Below are 13,736 nucleotides of genomic sequence, written 5' to 3'. Positions count from 1 at the left end.
CAGCTGACGCAACCACAGAAGACGACAGCTGTTTCGACAGCGTTTTGCCTCCTGCCGTGTGGCTCGCGGATTACGTGTCCATCGATGATGGTGTCGCCATTGCCGGTCAGCTGACCGAGGACGAAATCATCCAAGAAGTGACAGGCGCCGACAACGACGATTCGTCGGAAGATGACGATTGTGAGCACCGGCCCAGACGCTGAAGCGCACGGTGAAAGAAGCCGCAGAAGCCTTGTCCGTGCTGGAAGACTTCTGTGAACAAATTCCGGATGGTTCGCGTGCCTCGGAGCATCTGGCAGCTGTTAGAGCTATTGTAGCCGCTCAAATTCGCCCAAAAAAGCAGACGACGATAACAAACTTCTTTGCCAAATAAAGGTATGTCATGCTGGGGCAAATTTCATGTTTTTTGTGGTTCATTCGATATTTCGACATTCGGTTAATTCGACAATTTTTCGCGGTCCCGTCAGTGTCGAATTAACGAGCTTTTACTGTATTTCATCATCAGAGAGTCCCGAGTTTGAATCAGAGTGGCAGGAAAAAGTTTTGCAACTTCGAATCCAAATCTCTTAGTTATGAATGCACCTTTTGCTGCCGGACAAGTGGCAACTAAAGCCAAGCAATGCCGAACTATCTGATTTTACTAACCGAAAAACATTTGATAGTGTTGTCCTCAGTGTCTATTTAAGGGAGGATGTGGGTTTAGCGGGCGAAATTTTATCTTTTTTGGCATAGAGTCATGACATTTGCCACACTTATTGGGAAGTGCACTAAGTAAATAAATAGTTTCGATAGTTTCGACATTAAATTTTTGTGCGCTTCATTGCTGCACTAAACTTGCAACAAAGCCTGGCGTGCGGGGCTTTGCGGTTAAGGCGCTTGTCTACTGAGCCAGAGTACCTAGGTTCGAACCCAACTGCAGCAGCTGCATTTCTATGGAGGGGAAACTCAAAAGGCACCCATGTGCTGCGTGATATCAGTGCAAAAATCAAAACTATTCCAGAGCCCTCCACTACAGCACCTCTTCCTTTCTCCTCTTAGTCCCTCCTTTATCCCTTCCCTTACAGGGTGCAGTTTGGGTGTCCACTGAGATATGCGAGACAGTGACTGCTTCATTTTCTTTCCTCAAAACCAATTTTCAATCTTGTTTTTAACATTGTGTGGTAGGAGCCTAGAGTTGCTCTTAAATTTCAGCCAAAGGAAGGGTTCATGCAGTGACATCTCCAAATTTTTTTTCAACTTGAATTTTTTCTACACAAAACATTATGCATGTTTGCATAATGCATTCATTACGATCATGTCAAATTAGTGACAAGGTAAAAAATGAGATAGTAATTTAGAAATATATGAGCGTCGCTGCACAGATTTATCAAGGAACCACATGAGAAATCCATGAAGGCATTGTCATGCTATGCTTTGCAAGCAAGTCACTCTAGTCAAAAAACACTTTTGAGGGAACGCATTTTCATGGAGATCTTGGATAGTTTTTCGCTAGTCACTTTTGGGCTGTTTTTAGAGAAAATTTGTCAAAATATAATGGAGAAAGACCTTATAGATATGAAATATGGTGTTTTCGATTATTTTCCAGAGTTTCGTGATTTGCAAGCTGCACCCCCTTAAAATACGCAGAAGGTGACACTGTGTGGACACATTGTCTTTTGCTTTGGCTGCCTTGTAACCAGGTTATAATCGTAGTAATATTCTTTCTTTTCCTGAAGGCTTAATGTCCTACCTCATGTTATATTTGCGGTTGTGTTAATTCATACAAATACTGTAACTGCTGAGGTGTTCGAGTGTTCCGTAACATAATAGAATCTGGCTGTATGCTACTGTCTCTCTGTCTAATATTCTGTCTGTTTCTGGCGTCATCAACCTTGTGCATTACTTTTGCTGCTGTCACTTATTACTCGATTCTTTGGGTGCAGAATTGAGGAGTAAATACTGTTTTATTTCAGTCTTGCCACTGTCTTCTGGCTGTTGCCTACACTTGGCAGTAAAATAATATTGAAGGTCATTTAATGCAGTGACCTTGTTGCTGTCCTTTCTCTTTTTTTTTTTGCGTGCTTAATTAATTGTTCACTGGTTGTATTTTGTGCAGTTCTGGTGAGGCAAGTGGTGGCCACGCCCACCTCCATCACCACATTCACCAACACCACTACCACCACCCGCCAACGCCACCACAGATCCACCCCTTCTCACCACTGGCTCTGGCCCTCCCCCCCAGTGTGGTGAGTGCTGTTTTGTTTTTGTTTTGTGTACTGTCTTTTGTAAATTATTGTCCGGAAGCGCCACATGCGCTATGAAGGATGCCGCACTGCAGGGTTCTGGATTAATTAGAGCGCTCTTTGTGTGTGCTGACAGCACATGGGCACCTTTTACATTTAACCTTGATCGAAGTGCAATGACCTCCCCGGCTGAGATTGAACCCTGGTCCTGTGGCTTTGCCTCGCCGCGGTGGCTCACTGGTTAGGGAGCTCGGCTACTGATCCGGAGTTCCCGGGTTCGAACCCGACCGCGGCGGCTGCGTTTTTATGGAGGCAAAACGCTAAGGCGCCCGTGTGCTGTGCGATGTCAGTGCACGTTAAAGATCCCCAGGTGGTCGATCTTCCTTTCTTCTTTCACTCCCTCCTTTATTCCTCCCCTTAGGGGGGTGCAGTTCAGGTGTTGGCCCATATGTGAGGCAGATAAGATACTGTGCCATTTCCTTTCCCCAAAAACCAATTTTCTGATATTTCCTGTGGCCTAGTAGCTGACTGCCCTAACCACTGAACCACCGTGGTGGGCTTGTGCTGTCTTTTTTCTGCCTCCCTCTTTGATTTAGTGTAGTCTCTAGCTTGACTCAGGTTGGTGTAGGGGCCAGAGATTTTAGAGCAACAGCTGTAAAGCGCTCATTCCTGGGTTTCGCATTGGTGCGATAGTAGTGGCAGTTGGCGTATCTGGTAGGTGTGATGAGAACAAAGGAATGAGTAAGCGGAAGTTGGTCACTGTGGGAAGAGGAGGAGTGTGTGGAATGTACCACTGGAGGGAGAAGGCAACCACCCTCAGAGTCTTAGCATTTGAAGGAGGAGGGTATGGCGAGAGCACAACAATGTGCAACAAGAGAGGGGTTGCTACAGCAGGAACCAACCGAAGGGTGGCTATTATGGAAGTTGCACATTTACCACACAAGGGAGTATGGCAAAATCGGGAGTGTATAACCAGAAGGTGGTAACTGTGGGAACCATCCGGAGGGTAGTAATCTTTGAAGGAGGAGGGTATGTTGAGCGCAGAGGATTGCACAACTGGGCTGCCATGGGAAGAACTCTGAGAGTGTGACTGTCGTGTGAGTTTTTTTGTTTGAATTGTCAGAAGTATGTCTTTATATGATCTTTGACTAAACGTGATTTGCTTTGTGGATATTTTTGTGTACAAATGGTAATTTTGGAACTATTTCTCTATGCAAATGTAGCTAAAAGCGTTAGCCTGGCAAAGCATTGAGTGAGAGGCACCAATATGTCGATCCTCAGAGCAGTCCCAAACTGATTGTGCGGTTGAAAAAAGTTAGCAACATAATGCACTGGTTTCCCAATAGAGTGACACGATGCACGTTAAATTGGGACCTCGATGGACTGGAAAAGATGTTTGAATTATCTGAAGGTCAAATCATTGAATAGCTACAAAAAAGTTTTCAAAAAAGCTTTTTCACGCTGCACCAAATTTAATTGACGAAAAAAAATCTGTAGTCACCACCTTCTGAGTGAGAACTATGCAGCAATGTCAATTTTTCGCAACTCTGTCGTCATATCTTTCCACTGTCGGGAATATCAAAGTAGAACTACTTCATAATAGTAAGGCCTTCCGCGGCCTCCTTCACAGGTGTGACACGGTAGCAATGGAGTATCCTCAGAAGGGGCACAGTCCATGTAAGGACTCTACCACAAATGAGCAGCTCATGTTGAGCAAACATTTTCATTAAAGAGTACCATGCGAACAAAAGAGAGGGGAACATATATTTGTGCCAAAATGGCGAGATGCTTTCTAAAAAGAAAGAAAGACTATTCACGCAATAAATCAGAATCAGAAACGGTGCGCAGTTGGACTTGGATTACTGATACGCGGCTTATTTAGCTGCTATCTCTGGGTGCTGGTAGCAAAGCTCGGAAAATGAAACTCCAGTCACTTAGAGTGCTGATCCAACCTCGACCACATTCGAGTTAACTGCTTGGAGGGACCGAATTTTCTGTTCATGCGGCACCGGAAACCTGACATATCCGTCTTAGGCTGTCGCTCTTTTGCTTGTCGGGAGCATTGGAGGGAAACAAAAATTTGAGCAAAGTAAATTTTAGAGAGAAACCATGGTACAAATTAAACAGCCTTAAAATGCATTGAAAATATACCCAGCCAACCAAAATCATGGAATTGGTTTGAATTGACTAGATTGTGCAGATTTTTCAAGTTTGTATCATTACGAGTCTACTGTATGCATGTTTGTTGTGTTTGCTGTTTTAAAAAATGAGATTTAACCTGGGATGGCAAACGAATGCAGCAATCGTTCATGGCAGAGGCAGCCATATGAAACCTTGGTAGTGGTTTTCTTTCAAAACTACTAAAGGCATTGCCATTGCATTCATATGTTTGCTTTGGTATTTCATTGGTTCCTTATTGGGAAGTCATTCATAGTGGAATTTTGTTAATTTAAAGCTCCCTAATTTGAACTTCTGATTTATTTGATGGTTTGGTCCCATTGGTCCCACTGAATTGTATGTAGCTGCCGCAGTGGCTCGGTGGTTATGGTGCTCGGCTGCTAACTCGTAAGACGCGGGTTGAATCCCGGCCGTGTGCTGTGCGATGTCAGGGCACGTTACAGACTCTCAGGTGGTCGAAATTTCTGGAGCCCTTCACTATGGCATCCCTCATAGTTTGGGATTTTTAACCCCCATAAACCAATCCAACCTAGGATTTATAGTGAACTATTGTTAATCTGGGCTTTAAAGGACTGAAAGAAAAAGCTTGAATCTTCAAATGGTCACAGTAAGCTGCCAAAATGGCCGACGGTCATCTGCTTTATAGGCAAAAACTATGAGGGGACAAGTTTCCGTCAAATGCTTTTGTGTGCGTACAATATCGGGAGTGTCAAAAGCTGAACTGCTGCATAGTGGTGTTGGTTTCCGCGGCCTCTTTCACGGTGTGCTGAGGTAGCGGTGGAGCTTCTATTCACATGTGGTGTCGCGTGTGAGGAGGCTTCACTGCACAAACTGCAAACCGGCCATGACGAGCGCACATTCGTGGTGCACTGGAAGAAAGCAGAAGCCACATGAACTGAAGCGAGGGAAGTGTGCAGAAGAAAGGGGAAAGGTCAGCAAAAAGTCAGTGGGCAGTCTAAACAGCTGCTCGGCTGGGCTCAGCTGACTGCCTGGCTGATGTGCTACAGATCGCTGCCACTGCCACGGGCCATAGCAAAGCCTAGCAGTGGGGGCCTGCCATTGTGCGCATGCCGGAGGTAGGCAGGTAGCAATGTGTTTGCAGTGCAGGCCCAAGGATGGTTATTTGGATGATCCTTTGTCAAGCAAGGCATACCTTGACACGGCACCCCGTCGGCAGCCCGTCCAAATTAACAAGCATCGACGCCTTAGACTTACATGGGTGGGAGACCCCTGGCGGCACTCCGTATTTTCCGAATTAATCAGGCTCGAATTGACGTGGCTCCTTTTGACTCGAACTCTGCATGATATGCTCAGATTTTCAGTCCTCTTTGAGTCTGAATTATCGAGAGGCGACTGTACCTTGCCTCATAGCGCCACCGAGCTGGCTGTCAGCATCACATTGTTCAGGCATGTTGTGTTTATTATTCTTTTCTCACTTTTTCTTTGTGCAGGCGGTCTCACATCAAAGATTCCCAGAAATGTATGCCATTTCAGCGCTGTCCGATATTCCTCACTACGTGTCAGTGCCCCATTACATGCCACTGCTCTCGAGGCATGTTCATGTGAGTATGCCTGCTTCCTGACAGTTGTTGCATATTTTGGAAATTATTTCATCATGGGCTTGTTTTTGTTTGGCCTGCCATCGACGTTATGTTGATGTATGTTCAGTGTATTTTGATGTTCTTCAAGGATACTGCAATGTGCTGGCCTCTGCATTGTTGCCCTGAACACGGCGCATAATTCTTTACTCTTGTTTGTACTCATTTGCATGAGGTATAGTTGAGCCCGCCTGTAGTGAACATGACCATCACACGTTGCTCGTTTGTTATATTTGGATGTTTGCAGTAAGTGGACTAATCGTAATATAGATGACATGACAACCGCAATGAGGACTTCTGTGCTTTACAGTCTATGTAGTATTCGTGAGTGGCCATAAGCTTGGCCAAGTTTCGATGCCATTTGGCACATTTTTGCACATAGTGATTAACGGGGCGATCATTACCGTATTTACGCGCATAATTTGCGCACTTTTTATTCAGAAATAAGGGCTCTAAGAAGGGGGTGCGCAAATTACGCAGGGATTTCGCGAGCGCGACTTAAAAAACTACAAAGGTCATAACGCGCAATATAGGTATAGTGTTTGTTGCATATACGTCAGCACCCGGACCCACACCCTATGCTGGCCGGACCCCGAAAAAAAGTTCACTCTAAATGAAAGCCCCCCCCCCTCTCGCGGGAAGGCATGAAGGTGCATGCACGAAGCTGAATAAGACGCTAAAACAGCGTCATGGCTTTGCATCCCAGCCAATTGTTCGGTAGTTCCGGATTCCGTAAGTTTGCTTTCACAACTTCGTCCGGGAAAGCAACCGCGAATCAATAAATCAATTACCGCACCACACAATTCTTTAACTGTACCGCACGAGTGTCGACCAAACTGCTTGTCGGTGCCTTATCACGGCGCAGAGCTGAGAAGCCAGCGAGAATAGCCACGTGCGCACAAGTTTTCCGACACAATGATTGTCGGCTATGGGCAAACCTGTGCGCACGCGATTATTCTAGCTGGCTTCACCGCTCCGCGCCGTGATAAGGCGCTGACAAGCAGTTTGAAACTTGCCGTGTAGTTGTGATACCCCGTCGCAAGACACGACTGAACAACCAAACACAAGCCCTCAGAGCCACCAAGAAAAGCGTAGCCGGCAGTCGAGTCCCATGCACCAGCCAAACAAACAGCGGTGTTGGCTCTTCTATCAGCTGCCGATCCTCCTTGGAAGCGCTGCTGGCCGTTCCGGCAATGCCGCTGGTGCCACCGCGATTGTAACAGCAGCCCCTGACACCACGATGAACGCCCAGTGCACAAAAGATTCAAAAAGCCTTCCGAACAAACACGCGGAATAGCCGAATGCTACTGGGTAGGGCCATAGGGTAGAGCCTGCGTGCATGATGGTGGTCTAGAGCAGCGCGGTGCGTAAAATATGCGAGTTAAAATTTCTTTTGTAAACCCGAGTGATAAGTTAAGGTGCACAAATTATGTGAGGGCACAAATTATGCGCGTAAATACGGTATTGTGTTTTCAGTTTTAGTGCGACATGAAATGAAAGGCCACTTTTAATTACGGGGTATATTATAGCCACATTAAAAATTGTTCATTTGTTACATTTGTTTTTGCGCTTATGGTGTTCCAGTTTTGTAAGGACACCGCCATCTTTGCTTAGCGCTAATCAGTGACCGCCTTTCACATAAAGTCATGCTGACACTGTACAGGCTTAGCAGCAGCGGCAGCGATGACCAGTTTTCACGCACAGGAAAGGTTCCTCACTGTTCAGGTTTTAGTCTTAGAGTAAATTTTTTAGGCTAACGAAGCACAGAGGCACTTGTTGAGCTTAGCACGGCCGCAGTGCAAGAGAGAAGGCCTTTTTGGATGCTCGTTTGCAGTGCTGGTGTCTGAGAGGCTCAACCGCCAGTCTGCTCTAGTTCTTCCAGCTTGTAGTGTTTCATCTGGTTTCTAAGGAATTGGTCTTTAGTGCATGTGGCGCAGGCGATAACTGGCCCTACTAAGGAACGTGCTCCAGCGCAAGATCGTACCTCTTCCCATAGTTTTATTGAGGCGCAGAAAGATCTTTGTTTTTATGATTCGTCGTAAGGAACCATTGGCAATCCACCAGAGTGCTGCCCCTCCACAAGGTGATTTTCTTGAGCGAGCACACCCCACAATTGAGTGTGCAAGCTGTGGTCATGCCACGTGTAAGAGGCAGAATTTTCTTTTTTTGTTTTCTTTGCTTAGTCCGCACCCTTTTCATGGTCTCCATGGGGAATGCAAAAGCAGTATCAGTGCCGATGTAAGACCATGATGGACTACCATGTAGCATACCCGGCATGCGAGTTCCTGGCACCTACATGTTTGCTGTAACCGTATTTTGTGTCTGCGGACGTTTGCTCTCTCCCGAGACTTGCTGCCATAGCCCTTCTGTAAATTGCCACGGTTGCATCATCTTTGTTGGTACTAAATGACTGTTCATGATAAGTGGGAAGCATCGAGCTGTGTAAAATGTCATCTTTGTTTGCTTTTGCCTTATCAGTGCATCACATTCAGGGATCCTTTGTGCAAAAGCACACTTCAATTTTCAGCGCCTGATTGGCCATGAAAAACATTCCAAAGTGGTGTCATTGCTAATGGCTCTCTCTCATTGGGCTTGCAGGATACCATGCGGTTGTTCGAGCACCGTCGCATGGTGGTCAACCGTGGAGCTTCCCAGAACACCATAGAACGGAACACCTTTCCTCACAAATATAAAAAGGTGTGCTGACATTTTTGCATTGTCCTTGTTTGAATCTGAGGAATGTTTGCTACATGGGAGCATTGCGAGTTGTGAATGGAAGTGCTGTAAACCAGAGATGGGCATAAGTCTGAAATGGTATGCTCGTTGCTGTCAGGCCACAGAGTGACAAGCAGCTCGATGACTTTGATAGCCACTGGATTGCTCTTGCTTTCATTATATTACTGTTAAATCTCGATATAACGTAATCTAGAAACGTCCATGATATTTCATTACATGCAGATTTTTGTAACATACAGTTTTCACATGAAGGCTCGAAATGAAAATGCAGTGCGGAAACCAAAATGAAAAATAAATGTAGACGAAATTGCCTTGCTAAAATCCACAGTAAACCCTTATTACTCGAAGTCATTACCAAGAGAGACATTTTGCAATCGTGCTAATACCAGTTGCCATCATCTCCGCCATGGCTCGCGCATGGTGCTGCTACATATTGAGTGGGAAGAGTGGGTGAGCCTGAGGCAGCTGCCTCTTCCCGTGTGGAGTCTCATTTTCTGTCCAGCCACCATTGTCCTAGGAAAAAAAAAAAAAACTCATCACCAGCGCAAGTCAGCTGTCGGCGCTGAAATCACGTGAGCAACCGAGTGACGGGGATAGCCGCGCACTGCTTGTCCTGTGCCTTCTTTGCCATGTCCTGTTATTTGTGCCACCTAGTGTAACTTTACACAAGTGAAAGCTGCGAATACCACGCTTGCTGCGTAGAAGCACTGACGGAGCTGGAATACAACGCATTGTGTCAACTGCATTTGCTGGTTGTGGTCGTAGGAGCTCGTCTCATGGCAAATCACGTTAACGTGATAAAACTTTTGCGTGGTTTGGCCAAATTTTAAGTAACACTGCACTAGCTAAATAAACAGTTTGCATAGGGAATTTGTTATATTAAGTTCGACTGCTGTAACACCTTCATTATGTGAAGTTCACAAATTTGAAAAAATTGGTAATATCAGGGAATTCACTGCATGGAGGTTCATTTAAATGTATATGATCCTTATTGCCTTTCGTAGGGGACTGATTTTACACTTTTCCTTCTTTTTCTTCGTTCACAAACTCGAGTGCTCTGTTTGTCTTTGTTCGCAATCAGATTCCAAGAAGCGGCGGTGACAACGAGGACAACGTGGAGAAATGCACTATCTGCCTGAGCGAGTTTGAAGACAATGAAGAAGTCAGGTTAGGCACGAATGTAGCTCTTTTTCACATAAAATGGTCTCTTCATGGCCCCCACAAAAGTTGGTCCACAACTCCTGTTCAGTAGTCTGTAATGCTGTAGCCTTTGAGCTTGACCTCAGCCGACCAGAGTTCACGTGTTTACTTTGAACCTGTGATTTATTTCTCTCTCATTTTCAAATCCTTCTTGCTTGCGAGTGTTGCAAAAATTGCACATCTGCTGCAGCACTTGCTGTTTTGTTGCCCTTGAGAAGAGGAGGATGGCGTTAGCTGCAGGAAGAGCCACTTCGTTGTGAAGCCACATTTGTGTGGGCATTGCAGTTGTGAAATAGGTTAAATGAATGCGTGAATTGCAGCTGTCATCTGGCATCTCAAAGGGCAGATAATTGATGGCCTTTCAGAGTAAAAGAGTGGGCTATAGAAAGGGAAATGTAGCCACTGGTAGGGGAGAGTCCGGTGGGGTGGCAAGATCATGTGGCCACACTTGGCACGGGACAGCTATTTAGTGGTTGATCAGGGTGGAAATTGCTCCCTCACACTGCATAACCTGCATTAGCATAATGTTGACAGGTATGAATTAGACAGAAAATTCAGGAGAAAATGAAAAGCAAAACATCGACTCGGACTTGCTGTGAACACTATTGCTGCACATTTCATGCAGATAATTTCGTTTGTAACACTCTCACTGGTGTTCTCTCTGCACGCGAATAAGTGCGTGTGCACTTAAAGGGGCTGCGAAACACCGCTTGAACGGATGCGGGTTACACTTCAAATGGATTCTTTATGTCACACAGATGCTGACTCAAAAGGAATTACGAGAATTGATGCATAGGAATGGGAGTTACTCAATGAAGAAATTTCAGAATACAAGGAAACAAAATGCTGCCCTCAACTCAATTTTCGCACACCTTCCCATTCCTATTTCACTCTCCCAATGACCACACTTAGTGCGATCAATCAAAACAGCCTATCTGAGCACGTGGCGGAAGTTTGCACTCCATGGTTGCCTGTTCTCTGTAGCTCGTTCATGCCAAGGCTGGCAGCGCCGTTTGCATGGTTACAACAACCATGTGAATGCCCAGCTGACCCAGCGATGCTTCATCGTCACGTCGACGGTGCAGAAGGGAACACTGATCAGTGACGTTCTCTTACTTATGAATCCGAACTCGAGCGCGAGATACTGCGACGGTGTGACAGCCTGCGCAAGATATCCGACACATTTAGCATACCGCGTACCGCTACTGCTTACCGCCAACCATCGCCCATCGCTCCTAGCGTGCTGGTTGGTCTCGGCGAGCAAGAAGCGTGCGCTGTTGACGGGATCGTGGCGCCAGATGGCACCGCCGCCCGGTGATCTTCCACAAGCTGACGTTGCGCACTCCCTGCTAAATGTGAAACGAACGCATCCTTCCTTGGGACCGAAACGAAGGCTTATGGAGTTCAATGGCTCGATCGGATCGATTCCGCAAAGCCGCTCTCAGATACATAGAGAGTAGCCATAAGTGTTGAGTGCTAGGTCGTAGGATGTTAAGGGGAGACGCGGGTCTTGAAATCGCGAAAAATGGTCAAAAATGGCAATTTTCAAAAATTGCGATTTTGAAGTCTTTAATGTCCCAACTATGCCTCTACAAAATATTATAGCTGAATTCCAACTCGAAGTATGAAAAAAACGGCAATTTAGAAACGTCGGTGAGCCTAAATTGAATGCCAAGCGCGAAGGTTTGCCCCATTTTCAAGCTGCCGTAGCTCCGCGCGACGCGAACCGATCGGTGCCATCTTGGTGTCGTTTGAAAGCTGGTTTCCCGCTCTCCAATTTGGCGCCTCTCAGCAAGCTGTAGACCCTCGCACCACGGAGCTATCAGCACCCGTTAGCAATGGGGGTAAGCGTCGCGAGACAGCCGCCGATTGGGTAAAACGGGCGCCTCCTCGATGCGCAGCCTTCTGATTGGCCGTGACGCATTCTTTGCCCCCCGGCGGCCGCGTTGTCCGGCTCCTTCCCGTCGTCTGCTTTCGCCTGCACGCCCGTCATTTTTCGCGCTCCGCTTTGTTTCCTATATATTTTGTTCTGCCTTTTTCCTTATCGTTATTGTAGATATTTTGGCTATTGAATCGCTTCTTTTAGCCCCGAATTTTGTGCTTTTGCGTGTATTTGCCTGCCTGGTGTCTTTGTTCCGTGTGTCACGATGGCCCGAGACGCGCGCTTGAAAGCAAGCACGCGGGAAGCAGTCGGCAAAATGAGACGCGCATGGAATAAGTAGAGCGCTGCATCGTCGAGAACTGCAGCTTCGGTGATGCCGCAAGCTGCTGTACCCTCGGTGCATGCGGCTGGACTGAGCTCGCCAACAACAGCTTCGCCGTTGGACGCGGCTGAACAAACCCTGTTGACGCCAGCATCGCCGGTGGACGCGGCTCGACAATGCCGATCGGCGTCAACTTCGGTGTTACCGCAAGTCTCTGGAGTGCCGGTGGATGTGCCTGGACTAAGCCCGTCGAAAATGTCGACTTTTGATACGCTCGTCGAACTTGGCAGAGCGCCAAGACGTTGTGCGCTCTAAGCTGTAGCTTGAACATTCGCATTAGACACTCCTCACTGTCCTGTTTTTAACCTCGCAAGAAGCAGTTTCTCGCTTCAACCAAGGAATGGCAACAACCAGCAGAGCTGTTGCAGCACAGCTTGGTTACAGGCCTGGGAGCTGCCTCATTGGTAGGAGCCTTGAAAAAGATAAACAGAGGCTGTGCAGGTCTGATAAGGGTCACACCAATGCTGAAAAGGTGAAGAAGAGGATGGCCAAGAAGCACAAGCCTGACAGCACCCAGGACTACTGCCCAGGACTTTTGTGAATGTGTGGCAGATTCAAAGAAAATAGCAAGTGATTTTCTGAGCTTTTTTTTTTGTCAAGTGCCAATGCAATACAGAGGTTTTCACAATCTTTACATGAACAGATTTCTGTAAATTTGGTGTTATTGTGTTCAGCGATGACTGGGCTGCATGCTAAAGCATTAATTTTTTCCATATGATCAGTAAACAAAAATGGCAGAGTAAGCAAAACTTTGAATGCAATTTTCTCAGCTTTGCTTTTTCGATCAAATGCCTTTGCCTTACGGAACTTTTCATAATGTTTGCATCGACTGATTTTATTAAAGTAGGTATCATTTTTTCAGCAACACCTCAGCTACATCCTAAAGCTTTCCAATTTTCATTAAACCCAATAGACTAGCAATTAGGTCAGATGTAAGCTAATTACTCCCACATTGTTTTTTTTTCCTACTTTGTTATTCATTCATGACCTATGTGATGACTTTTTAAAAATTTCTTTAGCTTTAGGATGTGCAATGGGCCCTTAGAAATGACAGCATTACTTTAAAACTAGTTTTTCTAATTAAGAAATCACCATAATGGCCCGTAAGAAAAGACCTAAGTGGCATAAATTATTTTGCCATATCTTCGTTTCTAGATGAGATATATAAAATCTGAATATATATTTGGGATTAGCATTCAAAGATATATCTGCATGCCAATTTTCAGGAAGATATGTTAAGAAATAAAAAAAAAGTTTTCAAGACCCTCATCCCCCCTTAACAGAGGAGGTGCAAAGTCCTTCGATGCAAAAAGTAGCCATAGCCTCTGGTGGTGCATTTTTGTTTTACTTGCTTTACAGTGCTTTTAGCTAGGGCAAACAAGTTGGTTTTGTTGATGTAATATAAGACACAAAAACTTGACAAAACATATCTCTGGTTATTAACACAATTTGCAGTATATTTACTCTTTGCCCAATCATCAAGCTCCCACTTAGTGATGTCATATCCGCTGCTAAAAACCGCTATTGTATGGTGACAC

At 45.7% G+C, this 13,736-nt stretch overlaps 1 protein-coding gene across 5 annotated transcripts in view; it reads left to right on the top strand.

Annotated features, from left to right (window-relative positions):
- LOC144093916 (uncharacterized) overlaps positions 1-13,736 on the top strand; it is a 69,410-nt gene that overhangs the window by 35,433 nt on the left and 20,241 nt on the right. For all 5 annotated transcript variants that reach the window (XR_013306351.1, XR_013306350.1, XM_077627667.1 and 2 more), the window contains 4 exons: positions 2,096-2,225; positions 5,852-5,962; positions 8,597-8,695; positions 9,816-9,901. Coding sequence is in view for 3 of the 5 variants with exons in the window: in XM_077627667.1 (XP_077483793.1) it covers positions 2,096-2,225; positions 5,852-5,962; positions 8,597-8,695; positions 9,816-9,901 (426 nt within the window). In the remaining 2 variants the exon portion in view is untranslated. The remainder of the gene's footprint in view (positions 1-2,095; positions 2,226-5,851; positions 5,963-8,596; positions 8,696-9,815; positions 9,902-13,736) is intronic.

Source organism: Amblyomma americanum, chromosome 6, assembly GCF_052857255.1.
Source record: "Amblyomma americanum isolate KBUSLIRL-KWMA chromosome 6, ASM5285725v1, whole genome shotgun sequence".
NCBI lineage: Eukaryota > Metazoa > Arthropoda > Arachnida > Ixodida > Ixodidae > Amblyomma > Amblyomma americanum.
The sequence above is the reverse complement of the archived record's forward strand: the minus strand, read 5'-3'. Positions and strand labels throughout refer to the sequence as shown.